Source organism: Pleurodeles waltl, chromosome 3_1 (assembly GCF_031143425.1).
Source record: "Pleurodeles waltl isolate 20211129_DDA chromosome 3_1, aPleWal1.hap1.20221129, whole genome shotgun sequence".
NCBI classification, from domain to species: Eukaryota; Metazoa; Chordata; class Amphibia; order Caudata; family Salamandridae; genus Pleurodeles; species Pleurodeles waltl.
Window position 1 is genome coordinate 575,601,951 of NC_090440.1, and position 15,486 is coordinate 575,617,436.

Consider the following 15,486-nt stretch of genomic DNA (forward strand, 5'->3'; position numbering starts at 1 on the left):
GGCCCCCCGCCAACCCCAGTCTGCCTTTCACCTTATGTGGCTACTGTAGGGGCTACCAACTGCATCCATTGTGACCCAGCCACCAAGGCCAACAGGCTTCCTAGGCTTTATAGTGGCCATGGACACGGTTGCCACAAACCTTGTTGGAACACCAGCCAGAGATTGGACCAGTTCTCTACCTCCCCGGCATATACAGCCTCAAAACATCATTAGTTCGCCCTTATACTTGCATGGGGGGTCCAGTGGGGAGCTTGATTCACCATCATGTGCCCCACTGGCAGTCCCTAACATTAGACAATTGGGTTCTACAAATCGTCCAGTTGGGCTATTCTACCCTGGAAACCGCCTCATCCATGCCACCCACTTATGACTGGCTGATGGAGGATCATCGTGCTTTGCTCCATCAGGAAGTGTCACCCCTTGTGGCCTAAGGGGCCATAAAGAGAGGGCTGGCATCAGAAGTGGGTCGTGGTTGCCATTTCCATTAATTTCTGGTCCCCAAAAAGGGCGGAGGCCTCTATCCTATTCTAGACGTGTACCATCTCAATCTCTTCCTGCAGAAACAGAAGTTCAGGATACTCACCTTAGCTCAGATTCTCTCTGCCCTGGACTTGATGGTACCATTGGTACTTGCAGGACGCATAGTTCTACATACACGTCCTACCTGCCCATAGACATTACCTGCAATTCATGGTGGGCCAAGAGCAGTATCAGTTTAATCTGCTCCTTTTTGGCTTTAACAGTGCCTCTCGTGTTCACCATAGCGATGGTGGTAGTGCCAGCACATCTGTGGAGGACATGGGTTCCAGTCTTCCCCCTACCTCGACAATTGGCTGTTGAAGGCAGACTCACTCCAGACAGTCACCGATCACCTCCAGACTGCAGTGAACCTCCTGCATTTGCCGGGTTTCACTAACAACGCCCTGAAGTCAGACCTGACTCCCTCTCAGATGGAGCTGTTTCTGTACACAGTACAGTTTCAGGCTTATGCTTTTCAAGCTATGATTAAGATGTTTTTGCCTCTATCCTGGATTTCGGTGTCACTGACTGAGGCTGTTAGGCCTCATGGCCTCCTGCATCCTGCTAGTGACACATGCCCATTGACATATGCGGACTCTCCAGTGGGTACAGCATCAAGGGAATCTCTTCAACCTGGCCCATATCTTGGAGGGAACTGTAAAAGGCCTGCAATGGTGCCTGACAAATTATAATTGGGTCACCAGCAGACACCTCTCCCTTCCCCAACCAGAGCAGATACTAAGGAGGGTGGAAATAAGTGGTACTCAGGACTCTGGTTCCTGGTATTGAAAGCCTTTTTTCTTTCCATCAGGGGAAGGCTAATTCACGTGTTCACAGACAACACCGCCTCTTTGTGGTACTGCACCAAACAGGGTGGTATGGAGTCATGGACCATTTACCAAGAGACTCTGCACCTCTGGCCATGGCTAGAACTCCAGGACATTGCTCTGGTGGTTCAAATCCTTGTCTGCTCTCTGAACGTCAGAGTGGACTAACTTAGCCGTTGATGCTTAGTAGAGCACAAATTGCATCTCCACCTCGAGGTGGTGCATTGTCGCTTTCAAGATTGGGGACAGCCTTGGTTAGCTATGTTCACCACTGCAGAGAACACGCAGGGTCAGCAGTTCTGCATGGTGGAGTTTCAAAGGCGACCCTCTGTCGGAGACGCTTTTCTTTTCAAGTGGAGCTCCGGCCTCTCCTTAGCCTTTCTGCCGATACGACTCCCATCCAGAATTCTCAAGTAGGTCCGGGACCATGCACCCTAGTCATTCTTTTGGCTTCCGATTAGGTATGGAGAGTAAGGTGTCCTGAACTCCTGAGTCTGAACATCGGTCCTTTGACCAGGCTTCCCTTTTGTGAAGATCTTCCATTGCAGCAAAAGGGAACAGTCCTGCACTCGAACCAGCGTACCCTCCACCCTAATACGTCGAGACTGAGCGTCTACAGTTGGCAGCTTTTTACCTTCCTGCCAAAGTCTGTGATATCCTGTCAGCCAGGCATCCCTCTACCAAGATAGCATACCAATGCAGTTGGGTTAAGTTTGTGATGTGGTGTGCCTCCAAGAATACGGACTCTTTCTGCACTCCTCAAGTTTTGTTGTTTGTTCTTTCTCTGGCTGAGCATGGCTGTACCCTGGGCACTGTTAAAGGTAGTTTGTCAGCCACCTCAGCTTTCTTGTGGTTGCTGGACCAACCTTCTCTGTTTAAGTCACCTGTTGTGACCTGCTTACTGAAGGGAGTTCAACACGTAATCCCTCCAAGACCATTCATCATGCCCCAATCGGACCTCAACCTGGTCTTAGCATTTCTCATATGCGTGCCTTCAAACCCCCTGCACAATTGCCCAATTCACCTACTCGCCATCAAAACAGTTTTTCTGGTGGACATAACATCAGTCAGGTGGTCAGCAAACTGCAAGCACTCTCTGTGCACCCTCTGTACACAGCTTTCTATTCAGACAAACTAGTTCTCAGGACCCTTGCTTCCTTTCTTCTGAAGGTTGTAAAACCTTTTCATGTAGGCCAGAATATCCCCTTGACTACCTTCTTTGCTCCATCTCGCCCTTCTAAAGAAGAGGAGAGACTCCACTGCCTGGACTTAAAAAGAACATTGTTATCCCTTGATCGTACCAAAGAGTTCCAGGTGGACCATCAACTGTTCGTTGGGTACTTACGGGCAAATAAGGAAAAGAATAGGCAGAAATGAGCCATCTCAGGGTGGCTGGTGCTCTGCATAAAAATCTGCTACACATTGGCCAAAAAGCAACCCCCTGAGGCCTTGCACGCTGATTCCACCAAAGCTAAGGCTATGACCACTGCATTAGCCCACGGGCTCCCCGTCCTGCACATCTGTCAGAAAGCAAGGGAGAGTCCCTGCACGTGTTCGCCAAACAGTATTTACTGTGCAGACAGTTAGGTCTGTTGTGTTGGGCATTTTGCCTGTTTGGTCCTGCAGGGCTATTTGGTCTAATCTGTTTGCAGACCCTTCTCTGGAGTGGTATTGCTTGGGTATCTATTTTAAGGTAAGCGAAGGTGCAGCTCGAAGTCAATATCAAATAAACAAGTTACTTCCCTTCGGTAATGCCTTATCTGATGGAGACTCTATCTAGCTGCAGATTCCTTTCCTCCCTGTTTTGCAAACTGATTTCTGTGTAGAATTACCCTTTTGAGGCCCTTAGCACTGCACACTGGTGCGGCTAGATAGAGTCATTATCAGATAAGGCAATACCGAAGGTAAGTAACTTGTTCTTCACCTCCCTTTCATATTTCCTATTTTAAATACCCTCATTTATAGTATCCCCTAAGGTGGATTAGAATTTCTGCCTCCATGATTTTGCCTCAGTCGTTTGCTATTTTGGACATTTAAACCTTTCATCGTTCCTTTTAAAAATACATACACCATGTGTAGTTGCAGTATTATAGAAAAAAGCATGTGTTGAGTCTGCCTTTGTCTTGAGGATACTTCCCCTGTTGTTTTTTTACTAATGTTCATTAAACTTGGCTGTGTTCTACAAAGCTGTTGATCTCTGGTTCAGCACCTCACAGGGCTGCCTTTTTTCCTTAATCTTTGTTACACTTTTAGATCACTTTGTCTTAAGCTGCTTATCATCACATCATGGACTTTGTCAGTGAAAACCTCTTTTCTTCTGCAGCCTCTTGCTTTTCTTCAGGATCCTCTGCTGCCTACTCTAAATGATCAGATCTTTCGATCAGATCAGCAGATCATTTCTGCTCAATTCTAGATTCAGCTTAATTGTGTGCCTCTTTGACAAGGATGTTTTGATCTTCAGTTGTGCTTCTCACGGCACAGAGGTCTCTTTTTTTTTTTGCCTTTGCTGATAAAGTTGCTTCCTTCAGAAAGAGTCTGTTTTTAACTACAGACACTTTTGCTTGTCTCTTTGGAGATTTTTGTTATGCTGAGCGGCATCAGCCACTGAGTTCGGGAACTAGTGGTTTATTGGCCCAGTGGATCCTTCCTTCAGTTTTTCTTTAAACCAGAAGATCAGTAGCACCGTCCCTGCTCTTTGTTGTAGTTCGGCAAGACCCAGTCAGAAATGTCCAAACTTGATCATCCTTTCTAGTGACTCACCAACTTTCAACACTAGATGACCCCTAGTCTTTACAAAAAGGTGCTCACATTGGGTAGATAGTCTACGTGCCATCCACTCTGTTCTTTTAATGCACATAATCATGTCTTTGATTTGGTCACATATTAGTCATCTTTCTGCTCAGGGATGATTATAAATATACCCAGAGTTGCCTCAGGAAAAGCTACACACATGTTTCACTCTGGCAAATGTGAATTGTCTACAAGAAAATGTTAAAAGATCAGCCCTGCGTTTTCTGGATGAGTGGGCGCTAAAAAGTCGACATAGTCTCTTTGATATGTATCTCTTGATGTAGAAGTCTTCAGTCATGGTGTCTGTTTCATCAGCCAGAAGAATTTGTGACCTCATAGGTTTCTACAGAGCACTACAACCATGTATACCGCAATATCCTTCATTGTAACAGTTGCTGATGATTTGCCTTTACACAAAGACATAGGGCCTGATTACAACTTTGGAGGAGGTGTTAATCCGTCCCAAAAGTGATGGTAAAGTGACGGATATACCACCAGCCGTATTACGAGTTCCATAGGATATAATGGACTCGTAATACGGCTACGGCTGGTGGTATATCCGTCACTTTACCGTCACTTTTGGGACGGATTAACACCTCCTCCAAAGTTGTAATCAGGCCCATAATTTTCCCAGTCTTGTTTCTAAGTACTCATTTCATTAGGATTGTTGAGGCACTGGCCACTTCAAATTCTAAAAGTGATCTTAATTTTCCATTAACAGGGCAAGGGATGCTCTCCTTCTCTTGTTAATCCTTTGGCACTTGCAATTGTTTTTAGATTTGGCTTGACTGTACAGCTGGCTGAAAACCTATTGTTACTTGGTATTTAAAATATATATGATGTGGGTATTGGCTATTCTCAGAGGAGTATTCCTCTCTTACCTCAAAATATTGGTTGGTTGGGGTATCATTCCTTATTCTGTGGAGTTCTTGCAGGGAAATGCACAAAGCAGTATTTAATATCTCAAAACTACAATGAATCATCACACATTAAATATTTAACTCATATTTGCATTGCATGCAGAAAACAATCTTTGTTTTTTTTTGTTTTTCACTTCTACAGGTTTTTTGTTCAGTGTTGCAGTTAAAAATCAGATTGCAAGCCAGACTTGTTGGGTTTGCCAGTGCTTAAGTTCCATGCTACTAATCAGTATCTGGGGCACCCCTCTATTGGAGCCTCTTAGTCATACCTGTAGAGTTTGTCCCAAGTGGGTTGATTAGCAGGGGGTGACTTTTAGGGTTGACACATTATTTCCTTCCACAACTCATTATTTTTTGCGTATGCCACTCATGGTATCTGCCACGTTCAGGCAATCTGTTATTTACAAACTATAGGGATAATATAGATAATTCCCTAGTGGTGCAACAGATGTGAGCACGTTATATTTGTGCTACAGACTTGTGCACATCATTTTTGTGCCTGGGGCACTTTGGTATTACAGAAGGGGCCGCAGACACTTGTATCTGCCTTGTGTAATACGAATTTAGCAGGCCCCCAATGTGCACCAGCATAGTCTCAAGTGGGCCCACATTTGCATGGGGTGTGGCCACATGCAGATGAGGAAATCAATTGCCTTTCTGCCACTGCCATATTACAGAAGTGATCATAGAGAGAAAGAAGCTGCCCAGAGGTGTACTGTTGGAAGTGGGGGAGAGGGTCCAAGGGACTCCCTCCAGGATCCCTTTCCAGTCAGGTGCACCCACTTGCCCCACTTTCAAATACAGGCCAGGTTTCCACCTGCCAAGTGAAAAGTTGAGTGGCCGTTTCGATGAGCCCGTACCACTTTAACAAATTTTTTGTTCCCCAGGCAGGCACGACTTTGCTTCTGCATTGGGAACACAGCTTTTACTGTAATATGGCGCACCGAGTTAAAGGTGTGCCGTGATGCAACAGGGAGAGGTCACCATATCTGTAATATGATCCCCAATATTCAAAAACACTGCCTGAGCTGTGTCTCCCTGGACCTACTAGTTTTAGCACTTAAGAACAGAGGTGGGTGTATAGAGTACACATGACAGAGTCTGGGAAAACTTAAAATATTACAGCTACTACAGATATAACATTTTGATATAGAGACATGCAGCTCTGCAATTATCAAGGGATGACTTTTACTGGAGTGTAGCCCTCCTCCCCACATTACCTGAATTGATCGAGCTCAAAATGTTGGTAATAATGCTAACCAACCCATCCAGTGATTGCTGACTGTCTAAAAGACAAAATGAGCCATTGGTATCCGTGTCATTTCCAATTAAATCACTTGGCTTGTATTTTGTTTTAATTTAGCTTCTCATCCTCAGGCCTTATTGAGTTCTGTTTTTCCATAAATGTACCTTAGATTACTTTTAGTATTCATAATATTTTTAATACTTTTTATGGTCTGGCTTGACAGCGGAGCTGACACCAGACAATTATGTGATCATCTCTAGAGAGGGGCTTTGACTCTGCCCACATGTGGGGAGCCAGGGGTACATGTTTTGATTGAGCAGAAGTTGTGCCCTTCACACAGTTGTGATCATTTTGTTTATTTATCAAGCTGCCTATGCTTAAACCTTCAGGGGCACACTTGACATTTTAATAATGTAAAAGTGTCTTGGATAACTAGATAATGTATGGTGACCGCACCAATGGGTGGAGAGGCGCAACGTGGAATGCACTGCATTCTGTATGTTGTTGAATTTATGTGCGTTTTTGTAATTGGGTCAGAAGGTGAATGCAAAAGTCAGTCCGTGGATGAATAAATGGATATATGAGGACCAAGATCTGTGGTAGAGTACATTGCAGCTATTAAGTACTAAATCCATCAGTGACACAAGAGTCCTTTTCATTCATATGCCAGACCTATAGAAATCGCCTATGCCTGTTAAAATGTAAAGTCAAATGATAAATTTATGATTAAAGTCTTTCGAGGATTACATAAAACATCTGACCCCATCATTTTTTCATTTTTAGGTTCATACCAGCATAAATATGGCAGATGATAGGTAAGTCAGGATTCTGTTGCTTTCATTAAGTAAGGTTAAAACTTGCTGGAAGATGCAGAGTGCTTCTGTCCTGTGATTCATCTATGACATTCTAAATGTTGTGAATTGTGTTATCCTATCATGTAATAGGTGAACCTTTTACCACTACTATACAATAGATATTTAAATAATCCTCCATTGACGTCACCCAAGATTGCTGAATACACCCTAGGCAAGAGACTGCAGAATTCTAATTATCAAAGTCTTGCAGGTGTTCTCCCTTGTGCTGAGTGGAAGAGGTCTAAAATGTGTGTGTTGGACCGGGCCATACTTACAGGATCATCCCGAAACCTTTTACCTTCCTCCTCCTATTTTTTCTGACCTGTTTTTATTGGCTCTAGGACTCTGAGCACTTTATCACTGCTGATCATATTAGAACCCAACACAGAGCTAGAGGGGTGATGTCCGACACTGACACAATGCCTGGAACCATACCCTCATCATCCAAATTGGTAGGGGCTGCTGGACCCTGAAGATTACCAGCCCCTAGATCCCAATATGGACTGTTGTAAGGAATTAGTGGAAACCAGTGGACTAGACTCCTCCACAGATACTGGCACGGTCTTTCCTCCTACCGTGGCTACGGATGAGGAAGCCTCTTTTGCTATGCTGGTGTGAAGGCGGCAAAGGTCCTGGACCTTAGCCTGCCTTCAGTGGCAGTCAAGACTAACTTCTTGATGGGGGTACTTCAGCCAGGAGTTACCATCTCAGAACTGCTTCTCCTATTTAATGAAGCCCTTATGGATGTCCTGCTTGGGACCTGGTCTGAGCCCTGCACAGGGGCTTCTGTGAGCAGGACAATTGCCTGTCACTATTGGCTCGCACCAGGGGACCTCAGCTTCCTCACACAACACCCTACCCTAGAGAGCTTGGTGGTCCAAGCTTCCACTTCCAGTGTGAATCCTGGCACATTCTCTACCACCCCACTGGATACAGAATCCAAGAGGCTGGACACCTTAGGCAAGAAAATATTTTCGCCCACCAGCCTGGCACTGCGGTCCGTGAACACTGCTTGCATTTTGAGCCATTATTCCCGTGCACTATGGGAGCCGGATGCATACGTGCTGCTCATGGTCCTGGAGGAGGCCCGGCTGTGGCAGACAGGAGAGATGCAGCCGAGTTCATGATCAGATGTGGCCTGGAGGCAACCGAATCGCTAGGCAGGACAGTTTCTTCATCGGTTAGCTTGTGGCACCACACCTGGCTGAGAACAACTAGCTTTTCAGGGGATGTCCAAGCCTTGCTTATGGACATGCCCTTTGATGGCCCTCATCTCTTTGGAGGTAAGGCAGGCTGAGCGCTGGAGTGCTTCGGGGATAGCAGAGCTACGGCCAGGTCCTTGGGCCTTTCCATGGCCCCCAGCAACTCGCGTCTGCCTTTTGTAATAGGGAAGGAGCATCCAACTGCGTCTTTACCAGCCCAGCCACCACGGCACGCAAGCTTCCTAGGCTCTGGGGATCTGCCAGCCAGAGGCCGGGCCAGCTTGCCACACCCCTCAGCAGCCTTCAAACCTCTTTAGTTCACCCTTCAAACATCATGGACACACACTGAGAGGATACACGTCTGCACCACTGGAGGTCGATAACATAAGACCACTGGGTTCTCCAGAGTGTCCAAAGGTACTCCTCCCTCCCCTTTGTGTCTCTCGCCTCCGCCCTTGCCACCCTATTGTGACAACATCAGAGGAATCTCTCCAACATGGTCCAGATCTCAGGGAACTGCAAAAGATTTGGTTGACAAACCGCGATTGGATCAGAGGCCGACCCCTCTTCCTTCCTTAACCAGATCTGACAGTAGCGATGGATGCGTCACTCCTAGGATGGGATGGCCATCTGGGTGAGGAAGAGATCGGAGGCCTCTGGCCTCCTGCAGATCTGGACTCCCTATCAACCTACTGGAGCTCCCGGCGATCTAGCTGGCATTGAAAGTCTTCTTAACCTTTATCAGGGAGGGCTAGTGCAGGTGTTCACAATAACACCACTGCAGTGTAGTACTGCAACAAACAGGGCGGGGTGAGGGGCCCTTTGTCAAGAGGCGTGCGCCTCTGGGCATGGCTAGAACGTCAGGACATATCCCAGTTCATCCAACAACTAGGGGCTTTCTGAACGCCAGGGCGGACAAACTCAGCTGAAGATGCCTAGCGGATCACAAATGGCATCTTCATCCGGAGGTGGTGCAAGGTCTCTTTCAGCAGTGGGGAGAGCCTTGGTTAGATCTGTTCGCCACCTCCCAGAATGTGGAATGTCGGCAGTTTTGCGCAGTGGAGTTTCCAAGATGGCTCTCACTCGGAGGCGCTTTTTGTCTCGAGTGGAGCTCAGGCCTCCTGCACGCTTTTCTGCCCATACTTCTCCTGCCCAGAATTCTCAAGAAGATCAGGAACAACCAGGCCAAAGTCATTCTTGTGGCTCAGAGCTGGGCTCATAGAGTTAGGTATCTCTAAGTGTTGAGCATCGCCATCAGTCCTCTGATCGGCAGGCCCTTTGGCTGGATTTTCTATTGCAGCAGCAGGGTAAGGTTCTCCAGCCGAACCTCTCAACGCTCTGCCTTCATGCATGGAGATTGAGTGGCAACAGTTGACAGCTTTTGACCTTCTGCCCGAAGTTTTCAATGTTATCTTGGCAGCCAGGCATCCCTCCACCAAGATGGTATACATCTACCATTGGAGCAAGTTTGTGGCTTGATGTACAGAAAATCATTTTGATTCTCTTTCTGATATCCTTTTTCAGTTCAGTCTACTTTATCTTCCTCTTGCCTGGCAGGGTTCTGCGTTGGACACCTTAAAGGGCTATCTTTCTGCCATCTCAACCTTTCTTCCAATGTCAGACTAGCCACTCCTGCCCAAATCCCGTATTGTAAAGTTTTTGAAAGCTCTCCAACATATGTTTCCACCATCATCCTTTATCATGCCTCAGTGGGACCTCAGTTTCGTTCACACTTTTCTGATGTGCCATACACAACTGTCCTCTCAGACTCCTTACCCTCAAGACGGCCTTCCTAGTGGTGATAACATCTGCCTGGAGAGTCAGTAAGCGCCAGGCTTCGTCATTTTTCCCTCCGTACCTAACCATCTTTCCAGACTAGCTGGTTCTTCGCAATAGAGCTTCCTTTCTGTCAAACGTTGTCACTACCCTTCATGTAGGCCAATCCATCACCCTGCCTACCTTTTTGCTTCAGTGCATCCCTCTAAAGCAGAGGAGCGACTCTGACTGGACCCAAAAAGAGTATTCTCATTCTACCTTGACCACACAAAAGATTTCTGAGTGAACAAGCAACTCTTCGTAGGGTATGTTGACCCCTGGAAGGGGAAGGCTGTTTAGAAACATGCCATGTCCTGAATGGATTTTACTCCGCATTTAAATCTGCTAAGCACTGGCCCAAGGGTTTGCATTTTAATTTCACCAGAGCTAAGGCTGCAACTACTACATTAGCATGCAAAGTCCCTGTCCTGGACATCTGCCAGGCAGCAACATGGGCTACTCTGCACATGTTCACCTAGCACTGCTATCTGGATAGTCTGGTCGGTTTGCCCATTTGGTCCTGCAGGACTGTTTAGTGTGAAACAGTTTTGGAGACCAACCTCTGTATTGCTTGGGTATCTATACTAATTTAAGGAATCTACAGATTGAAGTTTCTAGCAGATGAAAAAGTTACTTGCCTTCGGTAACGCATTATCCAGTAGAGATTCTGTCAAGCTGCAGATTCCTTACCGACCCACCCATCCTCCCCACTTTGAGAACGGATTTCTGGGGGCCGGGTTTCTCCCTTTTCAGGGCCCTAGTTTTCCACACGAATGGTTAGTGTTTTTTCATGGCTCTGTGCTTCTGGTGTGGAAAGTCACGAGCAGAATCCAACATCAGCGCACTGGGGTGATGCCTGTATAGGCACCATACACGTCACTTCTGGCGCAGATACCACGTGGAGTCGAACACCACCACCTACCGGTGCGCAGGGGTACTGCTCACAAAACGTTTGCACATCCAGTCTAACACCTGGGGATAATTCGAAGATAAGGATTCTGCGACTAGATAAAGCATTACCGAAGTACAGTAACTTGCTCTTTAAGAACAAACACCCTTTGCATTGTTACAGACCTCATTCTATTTGTATAATAAAGAGACTTCAAATTCAAGCTACAACTAGCAGTAGGCGCTGATTGGAGTTAGAAAGTTTAGGTTTTGTTTAATTTTCAGGAACAGATTAATGAGTAAACAATAGACAATAGTCGGGGACTGTGGAGTTATGCAATCTGTGTTTCTTATATTCACCATAAATGTGTAGATGTACATCACTTGCCACATGATTTGCCGCATGAAGTGCAAATTGCAGCAAAAATATTGTCTTTGGTTCACTCTTTGGCGCTGTTTGACGAATGTGCGTGGATCTGTAAGATCTCATTGCCTTCAGCAATGGAACATTTTAGTTGCAGTGGCTATTATAGTATGCTCGGCTCGAAGTGCACATCCCAAAAATAACTGCCAAAGGATGTCTAAAGAGGCTGGGAGTGCACCGCCCTATCCCAGGGAATAGGATAAGTGGAGTTCAAAATGTGGTAGATATTGTGCCCTGAAGAAACAAAACCCCAGTCTTTGTGTGGGGTTTGCGTTTTTTTAAACTCTATAGCCTTTATTGTTTTTTGCAAGACCTTGAATAAAACGTTATTCAGTTCCTGAAGCAAAGTTTAATTTAGTGACATTTTGTGGTTCTTCCTGGCAAGGATTGTGGCTACTGTTTGAGTTAAAACTACAGAAAGCTGGGGAACATGGTAGTCCCTGGAAATGGTTCTGGGCCTGTAGCCAGGCCCAGTGCCCGCAGCACCCAGTGCATGGCCAAAAGGTTTCCATTGCTGTTTCAGTGGTATGGGGCTGGTGGAAAGCTTAACTTTGAGCCGAGCCTGCGCAGTAGGGGTTGGGTATTTTAAGAGGTTAGATCGGCAGCCTGTGGCTAGTCTTGTCTAGATATGGACAAAGGCTGTGTAAAGTGTCGTATAGACTTGATAATATAGTGAGTTAAGATAAGACCGAGGTCTTAATACTGGTCGGCTTAGTCTGTTTTAATGTCCAACGTCTGTATATAAACAATTCCTAATATTGCACCCAGCCATAACACCAGACGTATATATACGTGGCGGGAAAGTAGAACTCTCCTGTCGGTTCTTGATTTTGTAAATAGTTATGACTTTGTGGATAATAATATATTGTTTAGAGCAGTTTTACCACTTGATACGCTGGTATTGTAAGTCCGAATGGGTATAAGTGTGAATAGTAGTGTACTGTTCGTGACTCCTTGTTTATTTAAATCTACGAGTTCGTATATGACCGCCGACTATAACGCCAGCTGCACATGGCTGGAATACTCTATTCCTCCATCGAGCCTTGTAATTGTAATATTCTGAGAATCTGTGGATTTTCTTTATTTGTTTTTTTCTATTTGTTTTTTTCTTATGCTATTTGGATTTGATGTTGGTATTTTCATTAACTTGATTAGTTCCGAATAGCACAGTGGGACTGTTTGGCGCTGAGATATAAGTACACATTGTTTGTACAGATATTCTTTTATAAGGAGACCCCGGAAATAATATCAAGCAAGATTTGACTAGGTGCGAGTAAGCTGTTCTTATATGAGCAGTGAAATGTGGCCTTACATTGTGTTTTTATGAGCATATAATTAACAGGTTCTGTTGGCACATTATTCCCTCGACTATATGAAAAACAGAAATCAATCATTTACTGATAATTGGATTAGGTAAAATGCTGTTGGATGCATTGCGGACATTCAGAATCACTAGTTTTGGTGAATACTTGGATTAATAACGATTTTATGTTATCAGATGTGATGTGTCTACAGGAATAACATTATCAACTTTTAGTAGTTTCTTTTGTGTATTTAGGCTGGTGCACTTTACTCACTGTGTTGTTTGATAGATCTTCCATTAATGTAAGTGGATGGGAACACAAGTTGAGGTCTGTCACTATTGTGTTACCACAACATGTCAATCACAATTATTTTGAAAAACAGTGCCTGTTCATCATATTATCATGCCCATTGCACTATTTGAGTTGGTGAAGATATCATTAGTATGTGGTTATTAAATATTTGATTCAGAAACTTGGGCTTAAAGACTGCAAGAAGCCTGTGGATTTAATAGAGACTGAAACAAAAATTCATAAACACTATTGAGTTTGATTGTTGATCTTTTTGTAATAATTGTGACTGCTCGGGAGATTTTGTAATTGTGGAAAATTGTGGTCTCTCTAAAGTTGTTAAGTGGCCTCCCTTCCTCCTAGACATCAAGTCGTATGAGATACTGTTTGTAATTCTTTTGATACATGGAGGTGTGCACCTATGTTTCCATGCCAGCCTGTGGTTGATTCAGCTGTGGAAAGTGAGTTTACCTGGGAAACGGTGGTGCCAAGGGCCTTCCTATTCAGACCGAAAGTTGGATCCCCTGGAGACTAGGCTTTGGACATAGTCACAGGCCAGACCGTGGCACTAACTCTTGCTGTGGTCTTGTGATGGTAGCGCACATGAGATTGGGTGCAGTCTATAAGCCTGGCTTGCAACGAAATCCGGCTGCACACTGTCTGATTCAACAACGGTATGTGACGCATATCATAAAAAATACATAAATATATGGTTTAAAAATCCTGAAATTGGATAGTTATGATTAGCCGAATGTAAGGAAATGCCTCCTTGGCATAGTTAACCCCTGACTTTTTGCCTTTGCTGATGCCAAGTTATGATTTGAAAGTGTGCTGAGGCCTGCTAACCAGGCCCCAGCACCAGTGTTCTTTCCCTAAAACTGTACCTTTGTCTCCACAATTGGCACACCCTGGCATCCAGGTAAGTCCCTTGTAACTGGTACCCCTGGTACCAAGGGCCCTGATGCCAGGGAAGGTCTCTAAGGGCTGCAGAATGTCTTATGCCACCCTGGGGACCCCTCACTCAGCACAGACACACTGCTTGCCAGCTTGTGTGTGCTGGTGGGGAGAAAATGACTAAGTCAACATGGCACTCCCCTCAGGGTGCCATGCCAACCTCACACTGCCTATGGCATAGATAAGTCACCCCTCTAGCAGGCCTTACCGCCCTAAGGCAGGGTGCACTATACCATAGGTGAGGGCATAGGTGCATGAGCACTATGCCCCTACAGCAGAGGTCTCCAAACTTTTTAATGCTGCGCCCCCCCAGTTGAAAAAAATAAATAATTGGGCCCCCCTTCAGAATTTTTTACCATTATTTTATAAACATATCAATGTTTAAATATGTCGAAACCTATTTAAACATTGCAGTTAAGTACTGTTACCTTTTGAAAACTGCAATAACATGCTTCTGCTTAAAACAAAGGCCTGTTATCTGTATAATATTTATTTTGGCCAGAGTCTGGGCCCCCCCCTGGGCTCACTTCAGGCCCCTCTATGGGGGCCCGCCCCCCAGTTTGAAGACCTCTGCCCTACAGTGTCTAAACAAAACCTTAGACATTGTAAGTGCAGGGTAGCCAAAGAGTATATGGTCTGGGAGTCTGTCATACACAAACTCCACGGCACCGTAATGGCTACACTGAAAACTGGGAAGTTTGGTATCAAACTTCTCAGCACAATAAATGCACACTGATGCCAGTGTACATTTTATTGTGAAATACACCCCAGAGGGCATCTTAGAGATGCCCCCTGAAAACATACCCGACTTTCAGTGTGGGCTGACTAGTTTTGCCAGCCTGCCACACACCAGACATGTTGCTGGCCACATGGGGAGAGTGCCTTTGTCACTCTGTGGCTAGGAACAAAGCCTGTACTGGGTGGAGGTGCTTCTCACCTCCCCCTGCAGGAACTGTAACACCTGGTGGTGAGCCTCAAAGGCTCACCCCCTTTGTTACAGCGCCACAGGGCATCCCAGCTAGTGGAGATGCCCACCCCCTCCGGCCACGGCCCCACTTTTGGCGGCAAGGCCGGAGGAGATAATGAGAAAAACAAGGAGGAGTCACTGGCCAGTCATGACAACCCCTAAGGTGTCCTTAGCTGAGGTGACTCTGACTTTTAGAAATCCTCCATCTTGCAGATGGAGGATTCCCCCAATAGGATTAGGAATGTGCCCCCCTCCCCTCAAGGAGGAGGCACAGAGAGGGTGCAGCCACCCTCAAGGACAGTAGCCATTGGCTACTGCCCTCCCAGACCTAAACACACCCCTAAATTCAGTATTTAGGGGCTCCCCAGAACCTAGGAAACTAGATTCCTGCAACCTGAAGACGAAGAAAGACTGCTGACCTGAAAGCCCTGCAGAGAAGACGGAGACACCAACTGCTTTAGCCTCAGCCCTACCAGCCTGTCTCTCCA

The 15,486-nt window shown here is 45.7% G+C and overlaps 1 protein-coding gene across 3 annotated transcripts in view; it reads left to right on the top strand.

Annotated features, from left to right (window-relative positions):
* Nucleotides 1-15,486, top strand: part of NAP1L4 (nucleosome assembly protein 1 like 4) — a 597,513-nt gene that overhangs the window by 32,547 nt on the left and 549,480 nt on the right. For all 3 annotated transcript variants that reach the window (XR_011201382.1, XM_069223015.1, XM_069223016.1), the window contains exon 2: nucleotides 7,086-7,117. Coding sequence is in view for 2 of the 3 variants with exons in the window: in XM_069223015.1 (XP_069079116.1) it covers nucleotides 7,104-7,117 (14 nt within the window). In the remaining variant the exon portion in view is untranslated. The remainder of the gene's footprint in view (nucleotides 1-7,085; nucleotides 7,118-15,486) is intronic.